Source organism: Tachyglossus aculeatus, chromosome 2 (genome assembly GCF_015852505.1).
Source record: "Tachyglossus aculeatus isolate mTacAcu1 chromosome 2, mTacAcu1.pri, whole genome shotgun sequence".
In the NCBI taxonomy this organism is placed as follows: domain Eukaryota; kingdom Metazoa; phylum Chordata; class Mammalia; order Monotremata; family Tachyglossidae; genus Tachyglossus; species Tachyglossus aculeatus.
The window spans coordinates 68,550,626-68,577,892 of record NC_052067.1 but is presented as its reverse complement, the minus strand read 5'-3'; the positions used below and the strand labels follow the sequence as shown (position 1 = coordinate 68,577,892).

The window sequence follows — 27,267 nt, the reverse complement described above, 5'->3', positions numbered from 1 at the left end:
TTTAAATAATATTGCTGTATAGTCACTATGGCAAGCTTATGGTCTTCTGCCAATATTGTAAGAACCACAGCTTTCAAGAGAAAAATCTCATAAATTTACAGAGAATATGATGCAACATCTTGATTTGAAAATACGTTTCTTCATGTGGTTTGGACTCTTTCAAACCCTATAAAATCAAATCCAGTGGCAAAGGGTACAAGGAACCCAAAAAACCATATGAAAGATGGACATACCTCTACATTGCAAATTTTAGGCAATTACATTTTCCTACTAGAAAACGTCTACTCTACTTATGGAAATTATTCATTCATTCATTCAATCGTATTTATTGAGCGCTTACTGTGTGCAGAGCACTGTACTAAGCACTTGGGAAGAACAAATCGGCAACATATAGAGACGGTCCCTACCCACCAGCGAGCTCACAGTCTAGAAGGGGAGATCCACTACACTTTTAAATTATAGTCCAAGTGACCTTGGACAAGTCATTTATCTTCTCGCTGCCTCAGTTGCCTCATCTGAAAAATGGGGATTAAGACTGTGAGCCCCATATGGGACATGGACTGTGTCCAACCCGATTTGCTCGGATCCACCCCAGCGCAGAGCTCAGTACTTGGCACGTATGTATAGTCAAACATCAATTTTTTTGTCATGTAACCTCTACTCCATTTACCTTAGTCCTAAAATGTAATACACCTAGGTATTTTTTTATATTATCCAGACTTATTTTCAAAACACTTCTAAAGAAACAGCAGACAATACAGCAGCATAATAATAATAATAAAAATAATAATTGTGATATTTGCTAAGCATTTACTGTATGCCATGCACTGCGTTAAGTGCTGGGGTAGATAGAATACAATTAAATTGGACACTGTCCCACCCCCTTCTAAGCCACTTTCTCCTGTCTTTGTGGAAAAAAAATTCAAAATTTTATTGGTGCAAATGATGATATTGATAATGATACTGGTGCACCTACCTGGAGCAGAGATATTTTCTGAAGAGAGTTTTTCAGTAGAACATTACATTTGGATACCCGAATCACGACAGGGCCAGCCCAAAACTCAAGTGTGGCTTCCCGAATCATGCCAGGGCCAGCCCCAAACTCAAGTGTGGCTTCCCGAATCATGCCAGGGCCAGCCCCAAACTCAAGTGTGGCTTCCCGAATCATGCCAGGGCCAGCCCCAAACTCAAGTGTGGCTTCCCGAATCAAGCCAGGGCCAGCCCAAAACTCAAGTGTGGCTTCCCGAATCATGCCAGGGCCAGCCCAAAACTCAAGTGTGGCTTCCCGAATCATGCCAGGGCCAGCCCAAAACTCAAGTGTGGCTTCCCAAATCATGACAGGGCCAGCCCAAAACTCAAGTGTGGCTTCCCGAATCACGACAGGGCCAGCCCCAAACTCAAGTGTGGCTTCCCGAATCATGCCAGGGCCAGCCCCAAACTCGTGTGGCTTCCCGAATCATGCCAGGGCCAGCCCAAAACTCAAGTGTGGCTTCCCGAATCATGACAAGGCCAGCCCCAAACTCAAGTGTGGCTTCCTGAATCATGCCAGGGCCAGCCCAAAACTCAAGTGTGACTTCCCAAATCATGCCAGGGCCAGCCCCAAACTCAAGTGTGGCCCGAGGAGAGCAGGGACTGGGCTATGGAGATGATACTAGCATGTTTGAAGCCTTGTATCCTGGGGCCCAGCTCTAAACTTGGCCCGGAAACCCCATGCTCAGCACCTCCACAGCATTTGAGAATCCCTCACTTTCCACCTCACCTCCTCGCCTCCCTACCATCCTGGTCGGGGGTGGGAGCTGGGTGGGGGCCCCCAGGGCAGGCAAGATTTCAGGCGGGCTGCTGGCCATGTGAGGACTCCCATTATCCGGGCTGACACCCCAACCTCTCAGGCCACACCAGAGGCCCCCACAGTGATAACTCAAAGCAATAATACCTTGTAGCCATGAACACCCTAATGATACTAATAACGGCGGTATAGATTAAGCGCTCACTATGTAGTAAAAGTAATAATTGGGGTATTTGCTTTGAATCCCGGCTCTACCACTTGTCAGCCACTTAAATTCTCTGTGCCTCAGTTCCCTCATCTGTAAAATGGGGAGGAAGACTGTGAGCCCCACATGGGACAACCTGATCACCTTGTATCCACCCCCCCCACAGTGCTTAGAACTGTGCTTCACACATAGTAAGTGATTAATAAATACCATAAATACCATCATTATTAAGCACTTACTATGTGCCATACACTGTACTAAGCGCTGGGGTGGATACAAGAAAATCGTACTGGACACTGTTCCCTGCCCCACAAGGGGCTCACGGTCTCAATCCCCATTTTACATATGAGGCAACGGAGGTGCAGAGAAGTGAAATGATTCGCCCAAAGTCACACAACAGACACGTGGCAGGGCCCAGATTCGAATTTCTGACCTTCTGATTCCCAGGCCTGTGCTCTGTCCACTATGGCATGCTGCTTCTACGTGCCAAGTACTGAGCTCTACGCTGGGGTGGATCCGAGCAGATAGGGTTGGACACAGTCCATGTCCCATATGGGGCTCACAGTCTTAATGCCCATTTTTCAGATGAGGCAACTGAGGCAGCGAGAAGATAAATGACTTGCCCAAGGTCACACAGCAGACAAGGAGCTGCGCTGGCATTAGAACCCACATCCTTCTGACGCCCAGGCTCCTGCACTATTCACTAGGCCTCTCTGCTGATGTTCTGCCCTGCCATGCTCATCTGCTATAGAGGGATCCAGGGGCAAATTCCTTGTGGACTAGTGGAAAGAGAACGGGACCGGAAGTCGAGAGACTTGGGCTCTAGTCCCGGTTCTACCATATGTCAGCTGGGAGACAATAATAATAATAATAATAATAATAATAATAATAATAATGGTATTTGTTAAGCGCTTACTATGTGCAAAGCACTGTTCCAAGCACTGGGGAGTTTGCAAGGTGATCAGGTTGTCCCACGGGGGGCTCACAGTCTTCATCCCCATTTTACAGATGAGGTAACTGAGGAAGTGAAGTGACTTGCCCAAAGTCACACAGCTGACAATTGGTGGAGCCGGGATTTGAACCCACGACCTCTGACTCCAAAGCCCGGGCTCTTTCCACTGAGCCACGCTGCTCTCTGACCATGGGTAAGTCACTTAATGTCTCTGCCTCAGTTTCCTCATCTGTAAAATGGGGATAAAATACCAGTTCTCCTTCAATCAATCAATTGTATTTATTGAGCACTTACTGTGTGCAGAGCACTGTACTAAGCACTTGGGAAGTACAAGTTGGCAACATATGGAGACAGTCCCTATCCAACAGTGGGCTCACAGTCTAGAAGGGGGAGACAGAGAACAAAACTGAACGTATTAACAAAGTAAAATAAATAGAATAGATATGTACAAGTAAAATAAATAAATTCATTAATAGAGTAATAAATACGTACAAACATATATACATATATAGAGGTGCTGCGGGGAAGGGAAGGAGGTAAATGGTGAGCCTCATGAGGGACTGAATCTGAACTGATTATTTAGTATCTACCTATCTACCCCAGCACTTAGCCCCCAGGAATTGCTTAATGAACATCAACACTATTAGGTTAGGCAGGTGTGGAATAAAAGTGGAATCTGTAAATCTGTAAATTTCTTTCCCCTTCAACGGTCAGTTTGACCAAAGGGGGCAAAGTCTCCTCCTACTTAACTTTCTATCAATTGAGCCTCAAACTCCTACATTTGAGATGGCAAGTGGGCATAATCACTGATTACAAAAAAGAGTTTTGCCTTTAGTCAGAAATACTGTGAAATACAATACACAGAAAGAACGGGAAACATTCTGAGTCACAGCTGAAAGATTTGACGGAGCCTCCCGACGCCAGTCTCTTAATCCCGGCAAGGTCATTCCGAGATCCGAATCCTACAAGCAAATCGCCGCGAAATCAAACGTAGTGCTCAGTTCGCGAGCAGAATTTCAGCAACCTTCCTCCCTTCCCTCTTGGCTCCAAAGAGCTGCCGGCTTCGCCTGCGGGAGCCTCCGCAGTAGGAGAGGATTTCATTCTGCGAAAGGGCAGGAACTCCCTCCCTGGGGGGAACGGGGGCAAGGATTCCGTGGTCCGATTGGGTTTCAGGGTGGACAGTCCAAGTGGCAAGAGTCCAGCTCCACCCTGCCAGTCCCCGGAGCCCACAGGGACTTCTCGGGCCCCTACGGGGGCCCCTGAAGTGGGAGACTGAGTCCGTGGCCTTTTTGGGGGGCCCTACTGACTATCTGCTCGGCCTGGTGGAAGGCCCCGGCAGACTGCCCACTCCCCGACCACCCTGCTTTCTCTGCCCCTTGGACAGCGACGGGCCGGGAAGAGCATAGCAGCCCAGTACCAGTTGCTGCCGCTTTAAAATTTTAAACATTTGGGCCCCACTCCATCCCACCCCCAGCCCCGGCTCGACGGCCTTACTCAGTTCCAAGAAGAAACCAGACATGGCTTGCGAGCCGTAAGCTGCCAACTCCTGTCTTAGGGAAAGATGATTTTCCAAGCGTCTCTGTTTCCTTCCTCAAGCATCAGTCTCACTTCTAGTTCCTCAGATACGGTCATATAGTAATAATAATGATGGCATTTATTAATCAATCAATCAATCAATCAATCGTATTTATTGAGCACTTACTGTGTGCAGAGCACTGTACCAAGCGCTTGGGAAGTACAAGCTGGCAACATATAGAGAAGCAGCGTGGCTCAGTGGAAAGAGCACGGGCTTTGGAGTCGGAGGTCATGGGTTCGTATCCCGACTCCCCCACATGTCTGCTGTGTGACCTTGGGCAAGTCACTTAACTTCTCTGAGCCTCAGTTACCTCGTCTGTAAAATGGGGATTAAGACTGTGAGCCCCACGTGGGACAACCTGATCACTTTGTATCCCCCCAAGCGCTTAGAACAGTGCTTTGCACATAGTAAGCGCTTAACAAATACCAACATTATTATTATTATATAGAGACGGTCCCTACCCATCAGTGGGCTCACGGTCTAGAAGGGGGAGACAGAGAACAAAACCGAACATACTAACAAAATAAAATAAATAGAATAGATAGGTACAAGTAAAATAAATAAATAAATAGAGTAATAAATATGTACAATCATATATACATATATACAGGTGCTGTGGGGAAGGGAAGGAGGTAAGATGCGGGGGATGGAGAGGGGGACGAGGGGGAGAGGAAGGAAGGGGCTCAGTCTGGGAAGGCCTCCTGGAGGAGGTGAGCTCTCAGTAGGGCCTTGAAGGGAGGAAGAGAGCTAGCTTGGCGGATGGGCAGAGGGAGGGCATTCCAGGCCCGGGGGAGGACGTGGGCTCACTATGTGCAAAGCACTGTTCTAATATGCAGTAAGGTCACGGGAGGCATGTTTCACTTGGAGACGGTGAGCCCACTGTTGGGTAGGGACTGTCTCTATATGTTGCCAACTTGTACTTCCCAAGCGCTTAGTACAGTGCTCTGCACACAGTAAGCGCTCAACAAATACGATTGATTGATTGAGGACAAGCCACAGCACAGGCCCGTTGTTGGGTAGGGACCGTCTCTATATGTTGCCGACTTGTACTTCCCAAGCACTTAGTACAGTGCTCTGCACACAGTAAGCGCTCAATAAATACGATTGAGTGAATGAATGAATGAAATGCAGTAACTCAGACTGACACTTGACTCTATACTAGGTTCACTCTACTGCCTCACTAGTAGAGTGTACTAATTCTGTTTTTTAATGGTATTTGTTAAGTGCTTACCATGTGCCAGGCACTGTACTAAGCAGCGTGGCTCAATGGAAAGTGCCCGGGCTTGGGAGTCAGAGGTCGTGGATTCTAATCCCTGCTCCGCCACTTGTCAGCTGTGTGACTTTGGGCAAGTCATTTCACTTCTCTGGGCCTCAGTTACCTCATCTGTAAAATGGGGATTGAGACTGAGAGCCCCACGTGGGACAACCTGATTACCTTGTATCCCCCCCAAGCACTTAGAACAGTGCTTGGCACACAGTATGTGCTTAACAAATGCCATCATTATTATTATTACTAAGCACTGAGGTAGATACAAGCTAATCAAATTGGACACAATCCTTTGTCCATATGGGACTCCAAGTCTTAATCCCCATTTTACAGATAAAGAAGCTGAGGCACAGGGAAGTGAAGTGATTTGCCCAAGTTTACCCGTGAGGATTCGAACCCAGGCCCTCTGATTCCCAGGCCCGTGCTCTACCCATTAGGCCACGCCGGTTCTCGACACAGCATTAACTGTGTTGTTATAGTTCAGGCCAACCATTTTTGTACTGGAGCACATCTTTAGGATTGCTAGTACATAAGGAAGGCAGTGTGGAATATGGAATGAAGAAAAAATAAATCATGTGTGTGTGTGTGTGGTGAGGAGGATAAGGGAAAAGTTGAAAAAGGTGAAGGGAAAAGAGAAATGAGGAAGACAAGGTTTCAGGAGTAGTTCATGAAGCAACTGGGCACCAATATTGAAGGGGCTGCTGTTTCCGGACCTAACTGCCCACTGCCTCCCAAATTCTTGCCCCGAGTGTTTGGGCAACAGCCTGGTTTAAAAGATTGGAACTTCCAACTACTGCTGTTCTTCCGCTCTTTAAACAGCAGCCTCCCCCGACCCAAAACTGCAATTCAGATCAGGGCTACCAGATTTCAGTTTGCCTAACATCCCAGGTTGGTTATCATCAAATAACGTACAGAGTACCCTGATTTCAGAGTCCCATTTTCCCAGAGAGAAATGCTGGCGCAGCAGGCTTGGAATAGAGGGATTATGGGCACAGAAGGGTGGTTACCCTTCCAAGGCTGAATTGAAAAGAAACCAAGAAGGAACCAGCAGACAGAACTTGACAAAATATTATCCTTGTGTTAGGCTTAGGAATGTTCCAGCAGAGAATTTCAAGGCATTGTCTATCTAATAAGACAGGCTATATGGAGAGAACAGGTTATGACTGCACAAATCTTGAAAAATGAAGACTAGTAAAGCTTGTAGGACAACAACATTGAAAGAAGAAGTGAACACATTTCTGAAATGGCAACCGTATTCACAAAACTTCCAGTAGACGTTAGGCAAACAATCTGAAGTGGTACATCACCTACCCAAACTTGTTGTATTTATACTTTCCTAATAATTGTACAATATTAAGGAACGCGATAAAGACTAGCGTATACAAGTGTTGTGCTACTGCGTATCAATGGTTCAAATATTCCTCTGTTTTGAAGGGTGTGTACATCCGGCTCTGCAGGATTGCTTGAGATGTTATCAACACCCACAATTCATAATTAGTTTCTGGTCACTGTCACCTTATGTGCCATTTAAGCTCGGTCCTAATATGGGACATTTGGAAGAGAAAGACGTTGTTCTCTGAGAAGGGATGGCTTTCATCCAGCCATTACTCAGTCCATTATTGCCCATTTTTCAAAAGATATCTCAAACTGGGAAAGCACTTAAGTTTGTTCATCCATAAAGCTGTCTCAGAATGAATTCTCCTTCTGGGCATGCAGGTTGTTACAATAAGTACTACCATGTGAGAGCTTGGCTTAGTGGAAAGAGCCCGGGACTCCTCACTCTCAGCTTCAAGGCTCTCCATCACCTCACCCCCTCCTACCTCACCTCCCTTCTCTCCTTCTACAGCCCGGCCCGCACCCTCCGCTCCTCTGCCGCTCCCTCCACACATCCGCCAAACTAGCTCTCTTCCTCCCTTTAAAGCCCTACTGAGAGCTCACCTCCTCCAAGAGGCCTTCCCAGACTGAGTCCCCTTTTTCCTCTCCTCCTCCCCATCGCCCCCTCACCCTACCTCCTTCCCCTCCCCACAGCACTTGTATATATTTATTACTCTATTTACTTGTACATGTTTACTACTCTATTGTATTAATGATGTGCATATAGCTATAATTCTATTTATTCTGGTGGTTTTGACACCTGTCTACATGTTTTGTTGTCTGTCTCCCCCCTTCCAGACTGTGAGCCCATTGTTGGGTAGGGACCGTCTCTGTACGTTGCTGACTTGTACTTCCCAAGCGCTTAGTCAGGGCTCTGCACACAGTAAGCACTCAATAAATACGACTGAATGAATGAATGAATGTCACAGGTCGTGGGTTCTAATTCCGCCTCTGCCACTTGTCTGCTGTTTGACCTTGGGCAAGTCACTTAACTTCTCTGTGCCTCAGTTACCTCATCTGTAAAATGGGGATTAAGACTGTAAGCCCCACGTGGGATAATTTAATAATCTTGCATCTACCTCAGCGCTTAGAGTAGTGCTTGGCATATAGTAAGTGCTTAACAAGTACCATTATTATTATCATTATTATTATTATTATTCTCCAGCAGCCTAGAGCCCGGCACATTACATACTTTAGAAAAGTGATGTCCCTAAAGCTTCAGCCCTGCATGAGGCAATAGCACTGCAGTGGCTCACAGAAGGAGGCTCTGAGATCTGTCAATCAATCGATGGTATTTACTGAGCGCTTACTGTGTGAAGAGCACTGTACTCTGTGCTTGGGAGAGTACAGTACAATACAATATTGAAAAGCAGCATAGCCTAGTCAATAACATCAGCCTAGTCAATAGCTTGGGAGTCAGAAGGATCTGGGTTCTAATCCCAGCTGTCATTTGTCTTATGCGTGACCTTGGACAAGTCATTTAATTTCTCTGTGTCTCAGTTACCACATCTGCAAAATGGGGATTAAGACTGTGAGCCATATATGGGGACATGGACTATGTCCATCCTAATTAGCTTGAATCTACCCCAGTACTTAGTACAGTGCCTGGCACACAGTAAGCACTTAAATACCATTAAAACAACAACAACAACAACAAAAAACCAGAGTTGATAGACATGTTTCCCTGCCCACAACAAGCTTACAGTCTAGAAGGGGATACAGATGATATAAATTAAAATGATATAAATATATCAATATTATATAAAGATATAAGATGATATAAATATATAAAAATATAAATGATATAAATGGCATTCTCTAGAGGTCTTTAAAAATAGGGTAAATTCTTCTCTGTGGCGATTAAGATGCAAAACTACTACAGAATGAATAACCAAAACTAGGAGATACCTCCAAATTTTGTCCATCTTTTGAATTCTCTTATTCTGTGAGAAATGCCTAGTATTATTGCTCTTCTACAAATACCTTCAATACACTTAAAATGTCTGGTTTTTATTCATTTAAACATGCATTTCAATGCCTGCTAGGCAAGGGTTTGGGTGCCGTTGAGTGATTTTCATATCTTTATGTGGAATTTATTTTTTACTTGTTCTCGGATTCCTGCAATGAGCATCTGTGAAGTGCAAAGAAAATGAGAAATCAACGACCTCTATCTTATCATACCCTAATCCAAACAGCTCCTAGAAGATATTTTTAATCCCAAAATAAGCAAAGCTGGAACATTTTCAGATAGTGGTAATGAAAAGACACTTGTTCTTTAGCTCAGTGGTTCCTATATGTAAAACACTATTTGACCAGCAAATCATCCTGCCTTGAACATTCCAAATCTGATTTTTAAAAAAAGAGAAAAAAGGACAAAAAGAATATTTTCTTTCCTCAGGTTTCCTTGCTAAATTCAAGTAGTGTCTCTCCTTGAAAACTTCTTCTTTATTCAGAGGCTCTTGGTGAACTGCCACTTCTGTAGTTTTTGCCGTATTGTGGAAAAATTGCATCCCCCCTGCCAAATTTTTCAGGTAACCCATAAAATTAGACAGAGCTTTTTTTTTTCCCAAAAGTATCCCCGGGCCCGAACCATGAAGCTGTACTCACATGCTAAAAATTCATGAAACTACCCATGTCTAAGTTTCCAAAATGCAGTTCCATCAGGCCCGTATGAGTTCAAACACTTGTGTATGAACCCAAGTGATGCTGGGTTAGAGCCAATTAAAAATGGTTGCCGTCTTGTCCCATTCTTGACCTGAGCCAAAAACCAAATGGTAGAGATTTTCGAAGCACTGTGGGCTAGTGGAGAAAGCAAGGGCCTGGGAGCCGAAGGACCTGTGTTCTAATCCCTGCTCTGCCAATTATCATCATCAATCGTATTTATTGAGCGCTTACTGTGTGCAGAGCACTGTACTAAGTGCTTGGGAAGTACAAGTTGGTAACATATAGAGACAGTCCCTACCCAGCAGTGGGCTCACAGTCTAAAAGTGGGCTCACAGTCTAAAATTGACTTCTGTGTGACCGTGGGCAACTCACTTAACTTCTCTGTGCCTCAGTTTCTTCAATGGCAAAATGGAGATACAATACCCATTCTTCCTCATAATTAAGACTGTAAGCAGGGATTGTATTTGGCCTATTTACCTTGTATCTACCCCAGTGCTCAGATCAGTGATTGACACACAGCGAGTGCCTAACAAATACCATAAAAAAGATAATTATGACCTAAAAGCCAGTTTTCCACATTCTTGGAAATAAGTAAAAAGTCAATTATTGCGTAAAGTTGCTGGGTTGTTGTTTTTTTTAACCGAATATCTTCTTTTCTTGATTATTTACTGTCTCCCGACAGGATAGGCAGCCAAACCAAACCCAAATGTAAAAAGCCAAGGACCAAACTCTGCGGTGTATCTGTACCTTCATTTCCACCGATGAGTCACCGTGCAGCAAAGTCCACTGATAGCGTACGATGGCATGATCATCCGTGCTTTCCCGACCATCCAAATTTACCCAGTCCGTAGGCAGCTGTACCACCACATCTTGCCCTGCTTTGCTACGTGGGGGTTCATCATTTTCTACGAGAGAAAATACATTATACATGAGATTTTCTTTTTCATGCCCACAAACAACTGGATTACTTCTGATTTCACACTGTGATGCTCTGGTCTCTTTCTTCCTCTTAAAAAGCAAAGCCGAGATTATCTTTAATTTTTCACCACATTAGCTTTAACAACCAGTTGTCGAATATTCAGTGATTGTAGGTGTTTAGTGACTGCTCAAGGTGGGCTGACTGAAAGGTTGTGGTTAAGAAAGCTAAATTCACCTGAGGGAAATAATACCTTAAGGGAATTTTCCAGAATTGCTTTCAGTTCTCCTGATGCCACAGATTTTTGTTGTTCAGGATTAAGGCAGCTGAAATCATAGCTAGCTAGGTGCATGCTCGTCCTTTCCCTCCATTTCATGTAATTATTTTAGTTGTTATTATTATTACAATATTTGTTAAGCGCTTACTAAGCACTTTACTAAGCACTGGGTTACACGCAAGGTAGTCAAGTCGGACTCTGTGAGCCACGCAGTGCTCACAGTTTAGAGGAGCAGGAGATCGGGGGAAATCTCCATTTTACAGATGAGGAAACTAAAGCACTGAGTGAAGCGACTGGCCCAAGGTCACACGGCAGGCAAGCAACGGACCCGGAATTAGAACCCAGGTCCTCTGATTCCAGGGCCCGTGCTCTTTTCACTAAGCCAGGCTGCTTCTCGGTGGTGTTACAATTCTAACCTAATTATGCCCACCTAGATAGTAACACCATTATCTGCTTTAGTACTAACTAATGGGCCACCTGTACCCGGAAATAATAATAACAGCAATGGCATTTGTTAACCGCTTATTATGTGCCAAGCACTGTTCTAAGCGCTGGGCGATGTGACGCATGAAAGGGCCCAACCATGAATATATCTATTCTCTTTAAACACAGGCCAAGTTCGACTCTCTGAACACAACCGTTCCTACAATGACAAGAGGCCCGCTGCTGCTTTCTACATGGAATTACTCTTTCCCTGCCCTTTCCAATGTCAACTCCCTTTTGCAATTTTGACCATCTTCTGCTTGTAACATTCTCCTGAACCTGTTCCTTGCCCCTTTCCCCTTCGGTTGATCCTAAGGGCTGCTGACAAGTTATTTCACTCGGCTTCTCAAAGCAGCATGGCCTAGTGGATAGAGCGTGGGCCTGAGAGTTGAAGGACCTGGATTCTAATCCTGACATCACCACTTGTCTGCTGTGTGACCTTGGGCAAGTCGCTTAACTTCTCTGCGCCTCAGTTACCTCATCTGTAAAATGGGGATTAAGACTGTGAGCCCTATGTGGGACAGAGACTGTGTCCAATGCAATTTTCTTGTATCCGCTCCAGTGCTTATTGCAGTGCTTGGCTAATAGTAAGCACTTTACAAATACCATAATAATAATAATTATTATTATTAATAATGGCTTCCCATCTCTTTCCCACATGTGTGGTCTGTCTTGCCTCCTCCATCAGTCCTCCCCATCCTTCCTGCTTAATTTCCATCTAATAATTAAATAGTTGTGGTATTTGTTAAGCACTTACTATGTGCCATTTATTATTATTTATTTATTTATTCTTTATTATTATTGTGCCATTATTTATTTATTTATTTTACTTGTACATATCTATTCTATTTATTTTAGTTTGTTAGTATGTTTGGTTTTGTTCTCTGTCTCCCCCTTTTAGATTGTGAGCCCACTGTTGGGTAGGGACTGTCTCTATATGTTGCCAACTTGTACTTCCCAAGCGCTTAGTACAGTGCTCTGCACACAGTAAGCGCTCAATAAATACCATTGATTGATTGATTGCCAAGCACTGTACTCCCAAGCCCATACTCTATCCACTAGCCCACGCTGCTTCTAGGCTGGCCATTCTGGTTTTATTCTGGAAAGTCCCATTTTGCGCTGGTCAGTCCCCTGTTATTCATTCAATCATATTCATTGAGCGCTTACTGTGTGCAGAGCGCTGTACTAAGCTCTTGGAAAGTATTACAATTCAGCAACAGCTAGAGATAATCCCTACCCAACAACGGGCTCACAGTCTGGGCACTGGATGCCATCACGCCTGGCACTTCCAGAGTCAGCATTAGCCTCCCCTCACTTTGGCTCTTGCTCCAGAGTCCCGTAGCCTGGAAGTGGTGCCCACGCTTCAGGGGCCTGGGAGGGGAATGCAGTGGTTCTGGAATGGAGAGGGAAACTCGGGGATCCCCCCTGGGGACAGATTTCCACAAAGAACATTTTCGTGTGTCCTTTTGACACCATTTGGTTCCATTACCCACCTATGTAACATACCTAATGTAACATGCCCGTAGCTTCCAAGCTGTCTGGTATTCATTCATTCATTCATTCAATCGTTTTTATTGATCACTGACTGGGTGCAAAGCACTGTACTAAGCACTTGGGAAGGTACAGTATAACATCAGACATAATCCTCCCCACAGTGAGCTGACAGTTGAGTATCCCCATTAGCCACCCCTCCTGAGGGCCAGCCCACATTCTATCACCAATCAATCCATCTATGGGATTTATTGAGCACTTACTGTGTCCAGAGCCTTGTACTAAGTGCTTGGGAGCACAATCCCTGCCCACAGCGAGCTGACAGTTGAGTACCCCCATTAGCCACCCCTCCTGAGGGCCAGCCCACCATTCTATCGCCAGTCAATCCATCTATGGGATTTATTGAGCACTTACTGTGTCCAGAGCCTTGTACTAAGTGCTTGGGAGCACAATCCCTGCCCACAGCGAGCTGACAGTCGAGTACCCCCATTAGCCACCCCTCCTGAGGCCCAGCCCACCATTCTATCACCAGTCAATCCATCTATGGGATTTATTGAGCACTTACTGTGTCCAGAGCCTTGTACTAAGTGCTTGGGAGCACAATCCCTGCCCACAGCGAGCTGACAGTTGAGTACCCCCATTAGCCACCCCTCCTGAGGCCCAGCCCACATTCTATCACCAATCAATCCATCTATGGGATTTATTGAGCACTTACTGTGTCCAGAGCCTTGTACTAAGTGCTTGGGAGCACAATCCCTGCCCACAGCGAGCTGACAGTCGAGTACCCCCATTAGCCACCCTTCCTGAGGCCCAGCCCACCATTCTATCACCAGTCAATCCATCTATGGGATTTATTGAGCACTTACTGTGTCCAGAGCCTTGTACTAAGTGCTTGGGAGCACAATCCCTGCCCACAGCGAGCTGACAGTTGAGTACCCCCATTAGCCACCCCTCCTGAGGCCCAGCCCACCATTCTATCGCCAGTCAATCCAGCTATGGGATTTATTGAGCACTTACTGTGTCCAGAGCCTTGGACTAAGTGCTTGGGAGCATACAGTCCAGTTGGCAGTCACAATCCCTGCCCTCAAGGAGTTCCAGTCCGGCAGGGCTTCTCACCACCTGTTGCATGCCCTCCCTTTCGCAGGGAAAATCAGACTCCTTCTCCTATCACATGCCGACTTATAAGTCCTGAAGCGGGGACACGATAAGTTGGAGGGACTTTGTTAGCCCCTCAGGGCCGCACCTGGGGAGTTTCCAGTCCTCTACCACTCTTGGCTACGGGAGGGGGAGAGTCAAGCAGAGGCCTTACCCATTCCATTCCTAGCTTGGCCAGTGGCTAGCGAGTGGAAGGTAATGGGCTACAAGTCAAAACTCACCCATGCTGGGCAGCAGCGGCATGGGAGACATTCGAGGGTGGAGACTCAAATTTAATGCGCGGATGGCGGCAGTGGTAAATCACTTCCAGATTTTTACCCAGAAAACTCTAAGGATACACTACCAGAACGACTGCCGATGGAGAGGGGGGATTTCTGGGAGAGATGTGTCCATAGTGTCGCTAAAGGTCGGAGACGACTGAACGGCATACGACAAGACAAGCTTTGTTGAAAATGAGGCGTAAGGTTTTGTATTATAAATGACGCCTTCCATCATGTGTGTTTTCACCGGCGTTTTGGATAGAATGGGACGGCTCAATTTTAGAAGAGGTTCTTCCAACAACGTGCACCTCTCTGGACATCCCCTGATGAGGTTCTGGAAGGAATGGCAGTGCACGTGCCCCAGAAAATTGGACACGGTGAGCATGACACTGCCAGTGTCCTTAATGCAGGGTTTTGTAAGAACTTATGTACAGATCCATAATTTATTTATATCAATATCTTTCTCCCCTTCTAGACTGTAAGCTCACTTTGGGGAGGGAATGTACCTATCAACTATGTTATACTGTACTCTCCCAAGCACTTAGCACAGTGTTCTGCACACAGTAAGCACTCAGGGTCTATCTGTTATATTATACCCTCCAGAGCACTTAGTACAGTGCTTTGCCCACAGTAAGCACTCAATAAATATGATTGTTTGAATGAATGAATCAATACCATTGACTAGCATAGCCCTTCCATTCTGGGAGAACTGATTACTTGAACTTCAATTCTACTACCGTATATTATTGTGGTCTCCTTCAGAAGTAGCAACTTGAAACCCCAAAAGACATGACTTACAAATGACGTTAGCGATGCTCAAGTTTTATAATTTCACAAATAAAATGATGGAGGGCGGGGAGAGGGAAGGAGGGTGAAGCCAAGAAAAAGGGTGGGCCATACTTTCGCTTAACTACAGAACAAAGTCTTCTTAAAATTTTCTGATTAACTGACGAACCAGACTGAAATGACTGATTTGTCTGCTGAAAACCCATCTTCCCAGTAACCCTATTAAAAATGATCAAATGCCAATGGGCTAAGTAAAAAAAAAAGTATTAAAATGGAAAAAGGAGAGGAACTCTAAAATGCTCAACTTGTTAGTATAAACTAATAACACTACTTCTTTGGAGAACAAAATTATTTTTCTGATGAGCTTGATACAAGCCAAAATGCACCAAAATCTTAAAACAGAAAATCAGACTCCATTCCTTCCTGGTTTTTAACATCTAATTGATGGCTGACCTGTCTGAGTAAGCAGAGTCCTGTAAGCAGCGTGGCTCAGTGGAAAGAGCCCGGGCTTGGGAGTCAGAAGTCATGGGTTCTAATTCTGACTCCACCACATGTCAGCTGGCTGACTTTGGGCAAGTCACTTAACTTCTCTGGGCCTCAGTAACCTCATCTGTAAAATGGGAATTAAGACTGTGAGCCCCACGTGGGACAACCTGATTACCTTGTATCCCCCCCAGCGCTGAGGACAGTGCTTGGCACATAGTAAGCGTTTAACAAGTACCATCATCAATTCTATTTCAATTCCAGGAAAATGACATTATAAAGAAAATCATCATCTTCAATCTATCTAGAATCATGACAGGGTTAAGTTTAAAAAGCGAAACGACAAAGGCAACGGAAAGAACATGGGCCTGGAGCAGTCTTAGCTCAGCCATTAACTTGATGTGATCCGCGGGCACGGCATTTAACTGGGCTTCAGTTTCCTCATCTGTAAAATGGGAGTAAGACCCTGGCTCTCTCCACCTCTTAGCCTCTGAACCCCATGTGGCGTAGGAACTATGTCTATTTTTCTGATGATCTTGTATCAACTTTAGTGGTTTCCACAGAGCGCTTGGCACTCGATACCATAACCAACTGTGTTTTGACCATTGTTGAATATGAGAAGGACTTGAAAATTATAATTTGCATTATTAAAATGTATAAACAGGGATGTTTGTTTTCTACCAAATATTCACTTGAACAGAATCACTGTTGAGCAGAAGTGACAGCTGTTACATTACACTTTGTTCCCAAATAGTTTTGGTAGGTTAATCATTTTATAAAAATGTTAATTGATTTTTGAGAGTTGCTATAAATCGACGCTACCTAAAATTTGCATCATGGATACATTTTTATGATGTGTTTTTTATGGATTGTAAAATTTCAAAGATGCACTGTGTCCTGCTGAAGAGGAAATGAGTTGGGAAAAAAAAAAACAGAGTTTGATTCCCTGTTCTTGACCCCTAGGGAACATTAGAATCTGAATAAAACCGAATAGGAAAACAGTACCACTTTCTGCTTCCATGCAGTCCTTACTTCCAGCTCCTTTCAACATCACGTCACGTAATAGTAATAAATAATAACGGCATTTATTAAGCACTTACTATGTGCAAAGCACTGTTCTACGCACTGGGGAGGTTACAAGGTGATCAGGTAGTCCCACGGGGGGCTCACATTCTTAATCCCCATTTTGCAGATGAGGTAACTGAGGCCCAGAGAAGTTAAGTGACTTGCCCAAAGTCACACAGCTGACAGTTGGCGGAGCTGGGGTTTGAACTCATGACCTCTGACTCCAAAGCCCGGGCTCTTTCTACTGAGCCACAGGTGTAAGTGAATAAAATGAACAAACTGCACAAGCCACACTGTGGTGTGCAGGCAGACTTCATGACTTGCAGGTGCTCCTAACTTCATTCAATCCATCGGTATTGACTGAGCATTTATTATTTGTCGAGTACTGTGCTAAGCTCTTGGGAATGTATAATAGGGTTGGAAGACATGATCCCTGCTCTCTTAATCATAATAATTAATACTATTAAATGTCTGTCTCCCCCTTTAGACTTTAAGCTTGTTACGAGCAGAGAATGTGTTTGCTGATTCTGTTGCATTGCACGCTCCCAAGTGCTTAGTACAGTGCTCTGCAAATAGTGAGCACTCAGTAAGTACAACTGATTAACTGATTGATAATAATTGCGGTTGTTAAGTGCTTAGTAGGTATGAAGCGCTTCTAAGCACTGGGGTAGAAACGTGGGAAATAGGACCTACAGAGGGCTCACCATTTTACAGATTCCCCTGAGGGAACTTGAGGCCCAGAGAAGTTAAGTGACTTGCCCAAGGTCACGCAGCCGGTAAGCAGTGGAATAAGGATTAGAACCCAGCTCCTCCGACTACCAGGCTTGTGTTCTTTTCTAGGAGCTTAAAATTTCCACGGAAGAGCAATTCACTCATTGATATTTAGAACCTCTGTGCAAAGCACTGTATTAGGATCTTGGGAGCATACAATAAGAAGTACAGACAAGACCATAGCTGAAAAAAAAATACAGAACATTTGATTCGTTTAAAGCTTCAAACAAATTGAGGCTTCTGTGCTTTGGAAAATTTTTTAACTACTTCAGATCTTTTGCAATTGATAAAACACAAACTTTTAAAAAATTATTATACTTCCTTCCCTAAATCCTGCTTAATTTTTACGTGCGTTGAAAGAAAATGTTTTTAAGTCATTATGCGTGCGGGCAAGTAATTACTGTATATGGAATCTTCTGGCGGGGGGTGGGGGAGGATGTGAACAAGTAAACCTTTCTCAACCCGTTCCACAACACACTGTGCTAGACGGGCATTTAAGAGATGAATAAAGAAATTGGATCATGGTGGCAGCCCTCTAATTCTTGCTCATGTGGTCAAAATGGTAGTGCCAGTTCAGACTCTGAACAGTGGCAGGAGGCAGGGACAGAGAGACAAGGCCGTACCTCCTCCTGCTACGGTGAGGAAGGCCTCAGACGGAACAGCTGTGGGCTAGAGATCTCTGTTAGGTTTGCAATTGAATTACTGTAAAGATAAGAGAAAACAGCATGGGGATGGAAGTCAGAAATTCAGGGTCCTAGTTCTGCCAATGGCTTGCTGTGGGATTTGGGGCAAGCCGTTTAACCTCGCCGTGCCTCATTTTCCTCATCTGTAGAATGGGAATGAGACATCTACTCACCCGACCTCTTAGACTGAGGCCTGTGGGGGACGAGGGACTGTCTGACATGATTATCTTCAATCTCCTTCGACATTTAGTGTGGTGTATTGGCGTAGAAGCAGCTCTTAATACCATACTAGTAACAATTATTATTGACCACAGGTGGGTGTTCTATACATAAATTGGTGAAGCAAAGAGGGGGAAATCACCTGATGAAAATAGAAAAGAATATCCTGGAGGATGGGGAGCTTGTGGGAAAACCCGGGGAGGGTCGTCACCCTCCCCGGCTCTATCCAAGCGGCGTATGGGAGCGTAGGGTTTGCCTCAATCAATCAATCGTATTTATTGAGCACTTACTGTGTGCAGAGCACTGTACTAAGTGCTTGGGAAGTACAAGTCGGCAACACATAGATACAGTCCCTACCCAACAGCAGGCTCACAGTCTAGAAGGGGGAACTCTCGTGACGTACAGTCCCGTTCTGCGCTGTTGGAGACCAAGCCAAGCCTCATGTCTGTGCCTGCATATTCCTACTGCCTCTCTGAGCCCCAGGGCCATGACAGAGGAGAGAAACCATGCAGGATACAGGCTTTCCTCCGCTCAAGTTGGGCCTGAGGGGTCGGACTGACTGCATGACGGGAGACTTTTGCACAAGAATGGAGGTTGGGGATGCTAAACTCCCATTGCTTTTCTCAGGGCTCCTGAAAGGTTGGAGACACCGTGTGACTTCTAGCAGGTGGGTGAGAACTGAATCTTGCAATGAGAGGCTAGCTTGGGACCCTTCTAGACTGTGAGCCCATTGTTGGGTAGGGACCGTCTCTATACGCTGCCGATTTGCACTTCCCAAGCGCTCAGTACAGTGCTCGCACACAGTAAGCGGTCAATAAATACGATTGAATGAATGAATGAAAATGAAAACAGAATTAAAAATGTCTTTGGCCATTTGGAGGGGTGGTCAGGAAAAAAGCAGAATGAAAACAAGTAAGGGCTCAGGCAGGTTCGTGTTCAGGTTCATGGGAAGTAGCATGGTATATGGGAAGCAGCATGGAATACGGGAAGCAGCATGGTATATGGGACGCAGCATGGTATATGGGAAGCAGCATGGAATATGGGAAGCAGCATGGAATATGGGAAGCAGCATGGCATAGTGGACAGAGCACGAGCCTGCAAGTCAGAAGGTCAAGGGTTCCCATCCCAGCTCCACCGCTTGGCTGCTGTGTGACCTTGGGCACTTAACTACTCTGTGCCTCAGTTACCTCATCTGTAAAATGAGGATCGAGACCGTGAGCCCCACATGGGACAGGGCCAGCATCCAATCTAATTTGCTTGTATCCACCCCAGTGCTTAGTACAGTGCTTGGCACATGCTAGGCGCTTAACAAATACCATCATCATTACTATAATCATTATTATCATGTGACTGAGGAAGCCAGGCACACTACCCCAAACTAAGGCTGTGTGCAAGGTTAGCAGGAAGAGATCCAAGGAGAAGTTACTATTGATTGGGATTGAGTGAGTAAGTAGCAAACTGCTCCTGAAACAGCAGTATAATTCTAGGGTGCAGAGTGTGGTCTTTAGGAGCTGTGAGAGGGTTCTCCTCATCAATCGTATTTATTGAGCACTTACTGTGTGCAGAGCACTGTACTAAGTGCTTCTCCTCTTCTACTCCACACCGGTCAGCTCTCATGGCTTAGTGGAAAGAGCCCAGGCTTGGGAGTCAGGGGTCATGGGTTCTATTCCCAGCTCTGCCACTTGTCAGCTGTGTGATTTTGGGCAAGTCACTTAACTTCTCTGAGCCTCAGTTACCTCATCTGTAAAATGGGGATGAAAACTGTGAGCCCCACCTGGGGCAACTTGATTACCTTGTATCTACCCCAGCACTTAGAAAAGTGCTTGGCACATAGAAGCATTTAACAAATACCAACATTATTATTAGTATTATTAAACAAGCAGGATACCCTCTAGGAGCAGCTCAGGGTAATTTACCAATGCCGGGATGCAAAGGCGAGGGGGCAGCTAAAAAGAGTGTAAATCCTGTCCTTAAATCTTTCCCCTGCTCTCCTGGGTCAACCTCACTGTTGTTTCACTGACCCTTCTGGTTAGCAGTATCCTGGAGAGGGGCCACAATGCAGGGTAGCAGGAAGAAGGCATAACAATAATAATAATGGCATTTATTAAGCACTTACTATGTGCAAAGCACTGTTCTAAGCGCGGGGGGAGGATATAAGGTGATCAGGTTGTCCCACGGGGGGCTCACAGTCTTCATCCCCATTTTACAGATGAGGGAACTGAGGCACAGGGAAGTTAGGTGACTTGCCCAAAGTCACACAGTAGACAATTGGTGGAGCCGGGATTTGAACCCATGAACTCTGACTCCAAAGCCTGGGCTCTTTCCACTGAGCCACACTGCATGAACAATGGTCAGACTCATGACCCTTGTGTTCCCTTCCTTCCCCCTTGATGGCCCATCTTCTGTGAGGTGCAGGATCCCTGGAACAATTGTTACTGTCTCCCCTCCACCTCCACATCAAACACTTGCCCATGGACCTGAAAGCACTCAACACCGTGCTCCTTATCCTAGCTCTCTGAATTCAGACTACAACCCAACCAGCGCACTTCGCTCCTCCAATTGATTCACTCGTATTTATTGAGCGCTTATTGTGTGCAGAGCACAGCCGACTCACCGTACCTCGATCTCCTCCATCTCACTGCTGACTTCTCACCCACATCAAGCCTCTGGCCCGGAATTCCCTCCCTCTTCGCGTCCGACACAAGATACAGACATTCTCCCCACCTTCAAAGGCTAATTAAAAGCACACCTCCTCCAGGAGGCCTTCCCCGATTAAGCCCTCATTTCCTCTTCTCCCATTAATAAGAATAATAATGATGGAATTCATTAAGCGCTTACTATGTGCAAAGCACTGTTCTAAGCACTGGGGAGGTTACAAGGTGATCGGGTTGTCCCACGGGGGGGCTCACAGTCTTAATCCCCATTTTACAGATGAGGGAACTGAGGCCCAGAGAAGTGAAGTGACTTCCCCAAAGTCACCCAGCTGATAAGTGGCAGAGCCGGGATTTGAACCCATGACCTCCGACTCCAAAGCCCGGGCTCTTTCCACTGAGCCACGCTGCTTCTCTAAGCCTTCGCTTCTGGGTCACCCTTACACATGGACTTGCATCCTTTATTCACCCAACCCTCACTGCCGCAGCACTTACATACGTATCCCTCATTTATACTGATGTCCGTCTTCCCCTCTAGAGTGTAAGCTCCTTGTGGGCAGGAATGTGTCTACCAACTCGGCAGCACTGCATTCTCCTATGCACTTAGCATGTTTGTTAGTATGTTTGGTTTTGTTCTCTGTCTCCCCCTTCTAGACTGTGAGCCCGCTGTTGGGTAGGGACTGTCTCTGGGTGTTGCCAATTTGTACTTCCCAAGCGCTTAGTACAGTGCTCTGCACATAGTAAGCGCTCAATAAATATGACTGATGATGACTTAGCACAGGGCTCTGCACACAGTAAGCGCTCAATACATACGACTGATTGATGGCTTTCCGCTGAACCTATCTAGAGTCGGAGGGCCATGTTGAAACGATTGTGCGGAACAGTTGCCCTTCAAGGCCCTACTGAGAGCTCACCTCCTGCCTTCCTCTCCCCCTCGTCCCCCTCTCCATCCCCCCCATCTTACCTCCTTCCCTTCCCCACAGCACCTGTACATATGTATATATGTTTGTACATATTTATTACTCTATTTATTTATTTATTTATTTATCTTACTTGTACATATCTATTCTATTTATTTTATTTTGTTAGTATGTTTGGTTTTGTTCTCTGTCTCCCCATTCTCGACTGTGAGCCCGCTGTTGGGTAGGGACTGTCTCTATGTGTTGCCGACTTGTACTTCCCAAGCGCTTAGTACAGTGCTCTGCACACAGTAAGCACTCAATAGATACGACTGATTGATTGATTGATTGATTGAACAGGGAGGCATTGCCCTTGCTCATATGGGGCCAGGCTGGGCGGGGGGGACGGCTGTGTTTTCCACTCCTGCCCACGGTCAATCAATCAATCAATCAATCAATCCATCAATCAATCAATCAATCGTATTTATTGAGCACTGACTGTGTGCAGAGCACTGTACTAAGCGCTTGGGAAGTCCAAGTCGGCAACATATAGAGACGCTCCCTACCCAACAGTGGGCTCACAGTCTAGAAGCCCGCCTGCTGTCTCTTTGGTCACCATTACCCGCAATCCCACTTCTATCGTCTTCCTCCACACCATCATCATCATCATCATCAATCGTATTTATTGAGCGCTTACTATGTGCAGAGCACTGTACTAAGCGCTTGGGAAGTACAAATCGGCAACACATAGTGACAGTCTCTACCCAACAATCAATCAATCAATCAATCAATCGTATTTATTGAGCGCTTACTATGTGCAGAGCACTGTACTAAGCGCTTGGGAAGTACAAATTGGCAACACATAGAGACAGTCCCTACCCAACAGCGGGCTCACAGTCTAAAAGGAGGAGACAGAGAACAGAACCAAACATACCAACAAAATAAAATAAATAGGATAGAAATGTACAAGTAAAATAAATAAATAAATAAATAAATAGAGTAATAAATATGTACAACCATATATACATATATACAGGTGCTGTGGGGAAGGGAAGGAGGTAAGATGGGGGGATGGAGAGGGGGACGAGGGGGAGAGGAAGGAAGGGGCTCAGTCTGGGAAGGCCTCCTGGAGGAGGTGAGCTCTCAGCAGGGCCTTGAAGGAAGGAAGCGAGCTAGCTTGGCGGAGGGGCAGTGGGAGGGCATTCCAGGCCCGGGGGAGGACGTGGGCCGGGGGTCGATGGTGGGACAGGCGAGAACGAGGTACGGTGAGGAGATTAGCGGTGGAGGAGCGGAGGGTGCGGGCTGGGCTGGAGAAGGAGAGGAGGGAGGTGAGGTAGGAGGGGGCGAGGGGATGGACAGCCTTGAAGCCCAGGGTGAGGAGTTTCTGCCTGATGTGAGCCCAACAGTGGGCTCACAGTCTAAAAGGGGGAGACAGAGAACAAAACCGAACATACCAACAAAATAAAATAAATAGGATAGATATGTACATGTAAAATAAATAAATAGAGTAATAAATATGTACAACCATATATACATACACCAAGCCCCAAATGACGTGTCTGCCATCTTCCTCGAGGGCTGGCTGGGCACCCTCACCCCCGAAGAAAGCTTTGCTTGCCTCCGGGGTTTCAGGGATGGCAGAGGTCCCACGGACCCTCTACCCTTCATCAATCATCATCACTATCAATCGTATTTATTGAGCGCTTACTGTGTGCAGAACACTGTACTAAGCGCTTGGGAAGTACAAGTTGGCAACATATAGAGACGGTCCCTACCCAACAGTGGGCTCTTCAGGATGACCCTGTCAACGAGCGAGGCCCTGGGCTCAGGGCTGCACCGGACACTTCTACAGAGGAGTAAGAGCCTCCAGATGGTTTTAAGGGGGTCGAAACTTAAGGCCGACGATGAAAGGTTACGGGAACTCCACGCAACGACAAGACGGGGGACGTTTTCATTCAGGGAAGTCTTCAAAAATAAGAAGGATTGCAACAGTCCGTCAGGGGTGGAAATCAACTGCTCCGCCTCTCCACTGAGAACCGAGCGAGAGGCTTAAATTTAAGGAGGAGAGATTTGGATCGGATAAAAGAATCAAGGTCCACTCCAACGTTTAAAGAATTCCTTAGGGAATCAATCAATCAATCAATCGTATTTATTGAGCGCTTACTGTGTGCGGAGCACTGTACTAAGCGCGTGGGACGTCCAGGTTGGCAACATATAGAGACGGTCCCTACCCAACAGTGGGCTCACAGTCTAAAAGGGAATCTGATTTGAGAGATCATTAAAGTTAGGTTCTCTTTTGCCTGAGATCATGCAAGTGCAGGGTCAATTGGGAGAAGCAGCGTGGCTCAGTGGAAAGAGCCCAGGCTTAGGAGTCAGAGGTCCTGGGTTCAAATCCCGGCTCCACCAAATGTCAGCTGTAGGACTTTGGACGCGTCACTTAACTTCCTTGTGCCTCAGTTCCCTCATCTGCAAAATGGGGACTAAGACTGTGAGCTCCCAGTGGGACAACCTGTTCACCCTGTAACTTCCCCAGCGCTTAAAACAGTGCTTTGCACATAGTAAGCACTTAATAAATGCCATTATTATTATTATTACTTCACTTCTCTGGGCCTCCATTCCCTCATCTGTAAAATGGGGGTGAAGACTGTGAGCCCCACGTGGGACAATCTGATCACCTTGTATCCTCCCCAGAGCTTAGAACAGGGCCTGGCACATAGTAAGCGCTTAACAAATGCCATTATTATAAGTGAGAAGCCGCATGGCGTAGTGGATACAGCATGGGCCTGAAAGTCAGGAGGTCATCATCATCATCAATCGTATTTATTGCGCGCTTACTATGTGCAGAGCACTGTACTAAGCGCTTGGGAAGTACAAATTGGCAACATATAGAGACAGTCCCTACCCAACAGTGGGCTCGCAGTCTAAAAACTGTGAGGAGGTCATGGGTTCTAATCCCGGCTCCACCACTTGTCTGCTGTGTGACTTTGGGCAAGTCACTTCATTTCTCCGGGCCTCAGTTCCCTCATCTGTAAAGTGGGGATTGCGACTGTGAGCCCCAAGGGGGACAGGGACACTGTGTCCAATCCGATTTGCCTGTGGCCACTTCAGCGCTTAGAACAGGGCTTGGCACATAGCAAGCGCTTAACAAATACTATTATTATTATTATTATTATTATTATTATTATTATTACTAATTATGCCTGAGGGAAGAGAGACAGACTGGGGAGATCTCTCAAAATCCCATCCAGTCCCCTCCTCTCCTATCAAATCAGCTGAGGTTGCTTTGTGCATTCTCTTTTCCCTCTGCCAGGCCTAGCAAGGAACCAGACTTGAGTTCCTTTGAAATCCATTAACTGGTATCTTCCTGCCCTAATTTTTCTGGATGTTTCTGGGTCTTGATGCTACTAACTGATTCTGACTCAGCCCAGACTGTGCCTTCAACGTTCTGAATCACCACAATTTCAGCATTGGTATTTTAAGGGTTATAATAATAATAATAATAATAATAATAATAATAATAATGATAGTGGTTATTGGTATTTTAAGGGTAATAAGAATAATAATAGTGGTATTTGATAAGCGCTTACTATGTGCCAAGCACTGTTCTAAGCGCTGGCGGGGGATACAAGGTGATCGAGGTTGTCCCACGTGGGGCTCACAGTCTTAGTCATTTTACAGATGAGGGAACTGAGACCCAGAGAAGTGAAGTGACTTGCCCAAGGTCACACAGCTGACAAGCGGCAGAGCCGGGATTTGAACCCATGACCTCCGGTTCCAAAGCCCGAGCTTTTTCCACTGAGCCACACTGCTTCTCAGCCAGCCCCAGTGGCAGCCACGGCTGGGAGCCGGGATTCAAACCCATGACCTCTCCAGGTCCCCGAATGTGCAAATTACAAACTAAACCTCTTTAGGACTGTGAGCCCACTCTTTTAGACTGTGAGCCCACTGTTGGGTAGGGACTGTCTCTATATGTTGCCAACTTGTACTTCCCAAGCGCTTAGTACAGTGCTCTGCACACAGTAAACGCTCAATAAATACGATTGATTGATTGATTGATTGAGGAGCATCATTTTCAAGAATTTTTTAAAGGGCAAGGTAGTCGGTAGAACGACTCTTATTATGATCCAAAACAGCATCCATTCTCTGAAACTACTTACAATAGAAAACGTAAGTTCGCTGGACTCAAACGGAGTCAGTCTTGCGTTGGCAAAAGAATAGGGGCCTGGGAATCATGAAACCTGGCTTCTAATCCGGCTCTGATGACCAGCTGATAAGAAAGTCACAACTTTTCTGGGCCTAAATTTCCTCATCTGTAAAATGGGATCAAATACCTGTTTTCCCTCCTCCTCCTCAGACTGTGAGCCCACTGTTGGGTAGGGACTGTCTCTATATGTTGCCAATTTGTACTTCCCAAGCGCTTAGTACAGTGCTCTGCACATAGTAAGCGCTCAATAAATACGATTGATGATGATGAGCGCCCTGTAGGTCTGGGGCTGTGTTCCACGTGATTATTCCCTATCTACCCCAGTACAGTGCTTGGTTCATAGTGCTTAACACGAGCCCACTGTTGGGTAGGGACCGTCTCTATATGTTGCCAACTTGGACTTCCCAAGCGCTTAGTACAGTGCTCTGCACACAGTATGCGCTCAATAAATACGATTGAATGAATGAATGAATGAATGAATACCACAACTCTTTATCTTTATTGTCCTTCCTAAAGTGCTGCCTTCTATCCTCTGCGTGGCTCAGTGGAAAGAGCACGTTTGGAGTCAGAGGTCGCGGGTTCAAATCCTGACTCCGCCAACTGTCAGCTGTGTGACTTTGGGCAAGTCACTTCACTTCTCTGTGCCTCAGTTCCCTCTTCTGTAAAACGGGGATAAAAACTGTGAGCCCCCCGTGGGACAACCTGATCACCTTGTAACCTCCCCAGCGCTTAGAACAGTGCTTGGCACATAGTAGGCGCTTAACAAATACCATCATTATTAAAATGCACCGGCCAGTGGAGTTGAAGATTCGCGTTAAGAAAACGCTGATGGGGGGATCAATCAATCAATCAATCGTATTTATTGAGCGCTTACTTTGTGTAGAGCACTGAACTAAGCGCTTGGGAAGTACAAGTTGGCAACATATAGAGACAGTCCCGACCCAGCCTGTAACCCCCTTGTGGGCAGGGAACATATCTATCAACTCTGTTGTGTTGCACTCTTCCACGTGCTTGGAATAGTGTACAGCGCACAGTAAGTGCTCAATAAGTGTGATTGATTGCAACAGTCCCAGGGCGAATGGCCCAGATTACAATACCTC

The 27,267-nt window shown here is 45.8% G+C and overlaps 1 protein-coding gene and 1 non-coding gene across 2 annotated transcripts in view; one reads left to right on the top strand and one right to left on the bottom strand.

The window, feature by feature from the left end:
• LRP11 (LDL receptor related protein 11) overlaps positions 1-27,267 on the bottom strand; it is a 62,119-nt gene that overhangs the window by 25,290 nt on the left and 9,562 nt on the right. The window contains exon 3 of the mRNA XM_038762295.1: positions 10,572-10,729. Within this exon, the coding sequence (XP_038618223.1) occupies positions 10,572-10,729 (158 nt within the window). The remainder of the gene's footprint in view (positions 1-10,571; positions 10,730-27,267) is intronic.
• LOC119924684 lies at positions 18,771-18,934 on the top strand. Its single transcript, XR_005449381.1, has one exon. It is a non-coding gene; the product is annotated as a small nucleolar RNA SNORA73 family (small nucleolar RNA).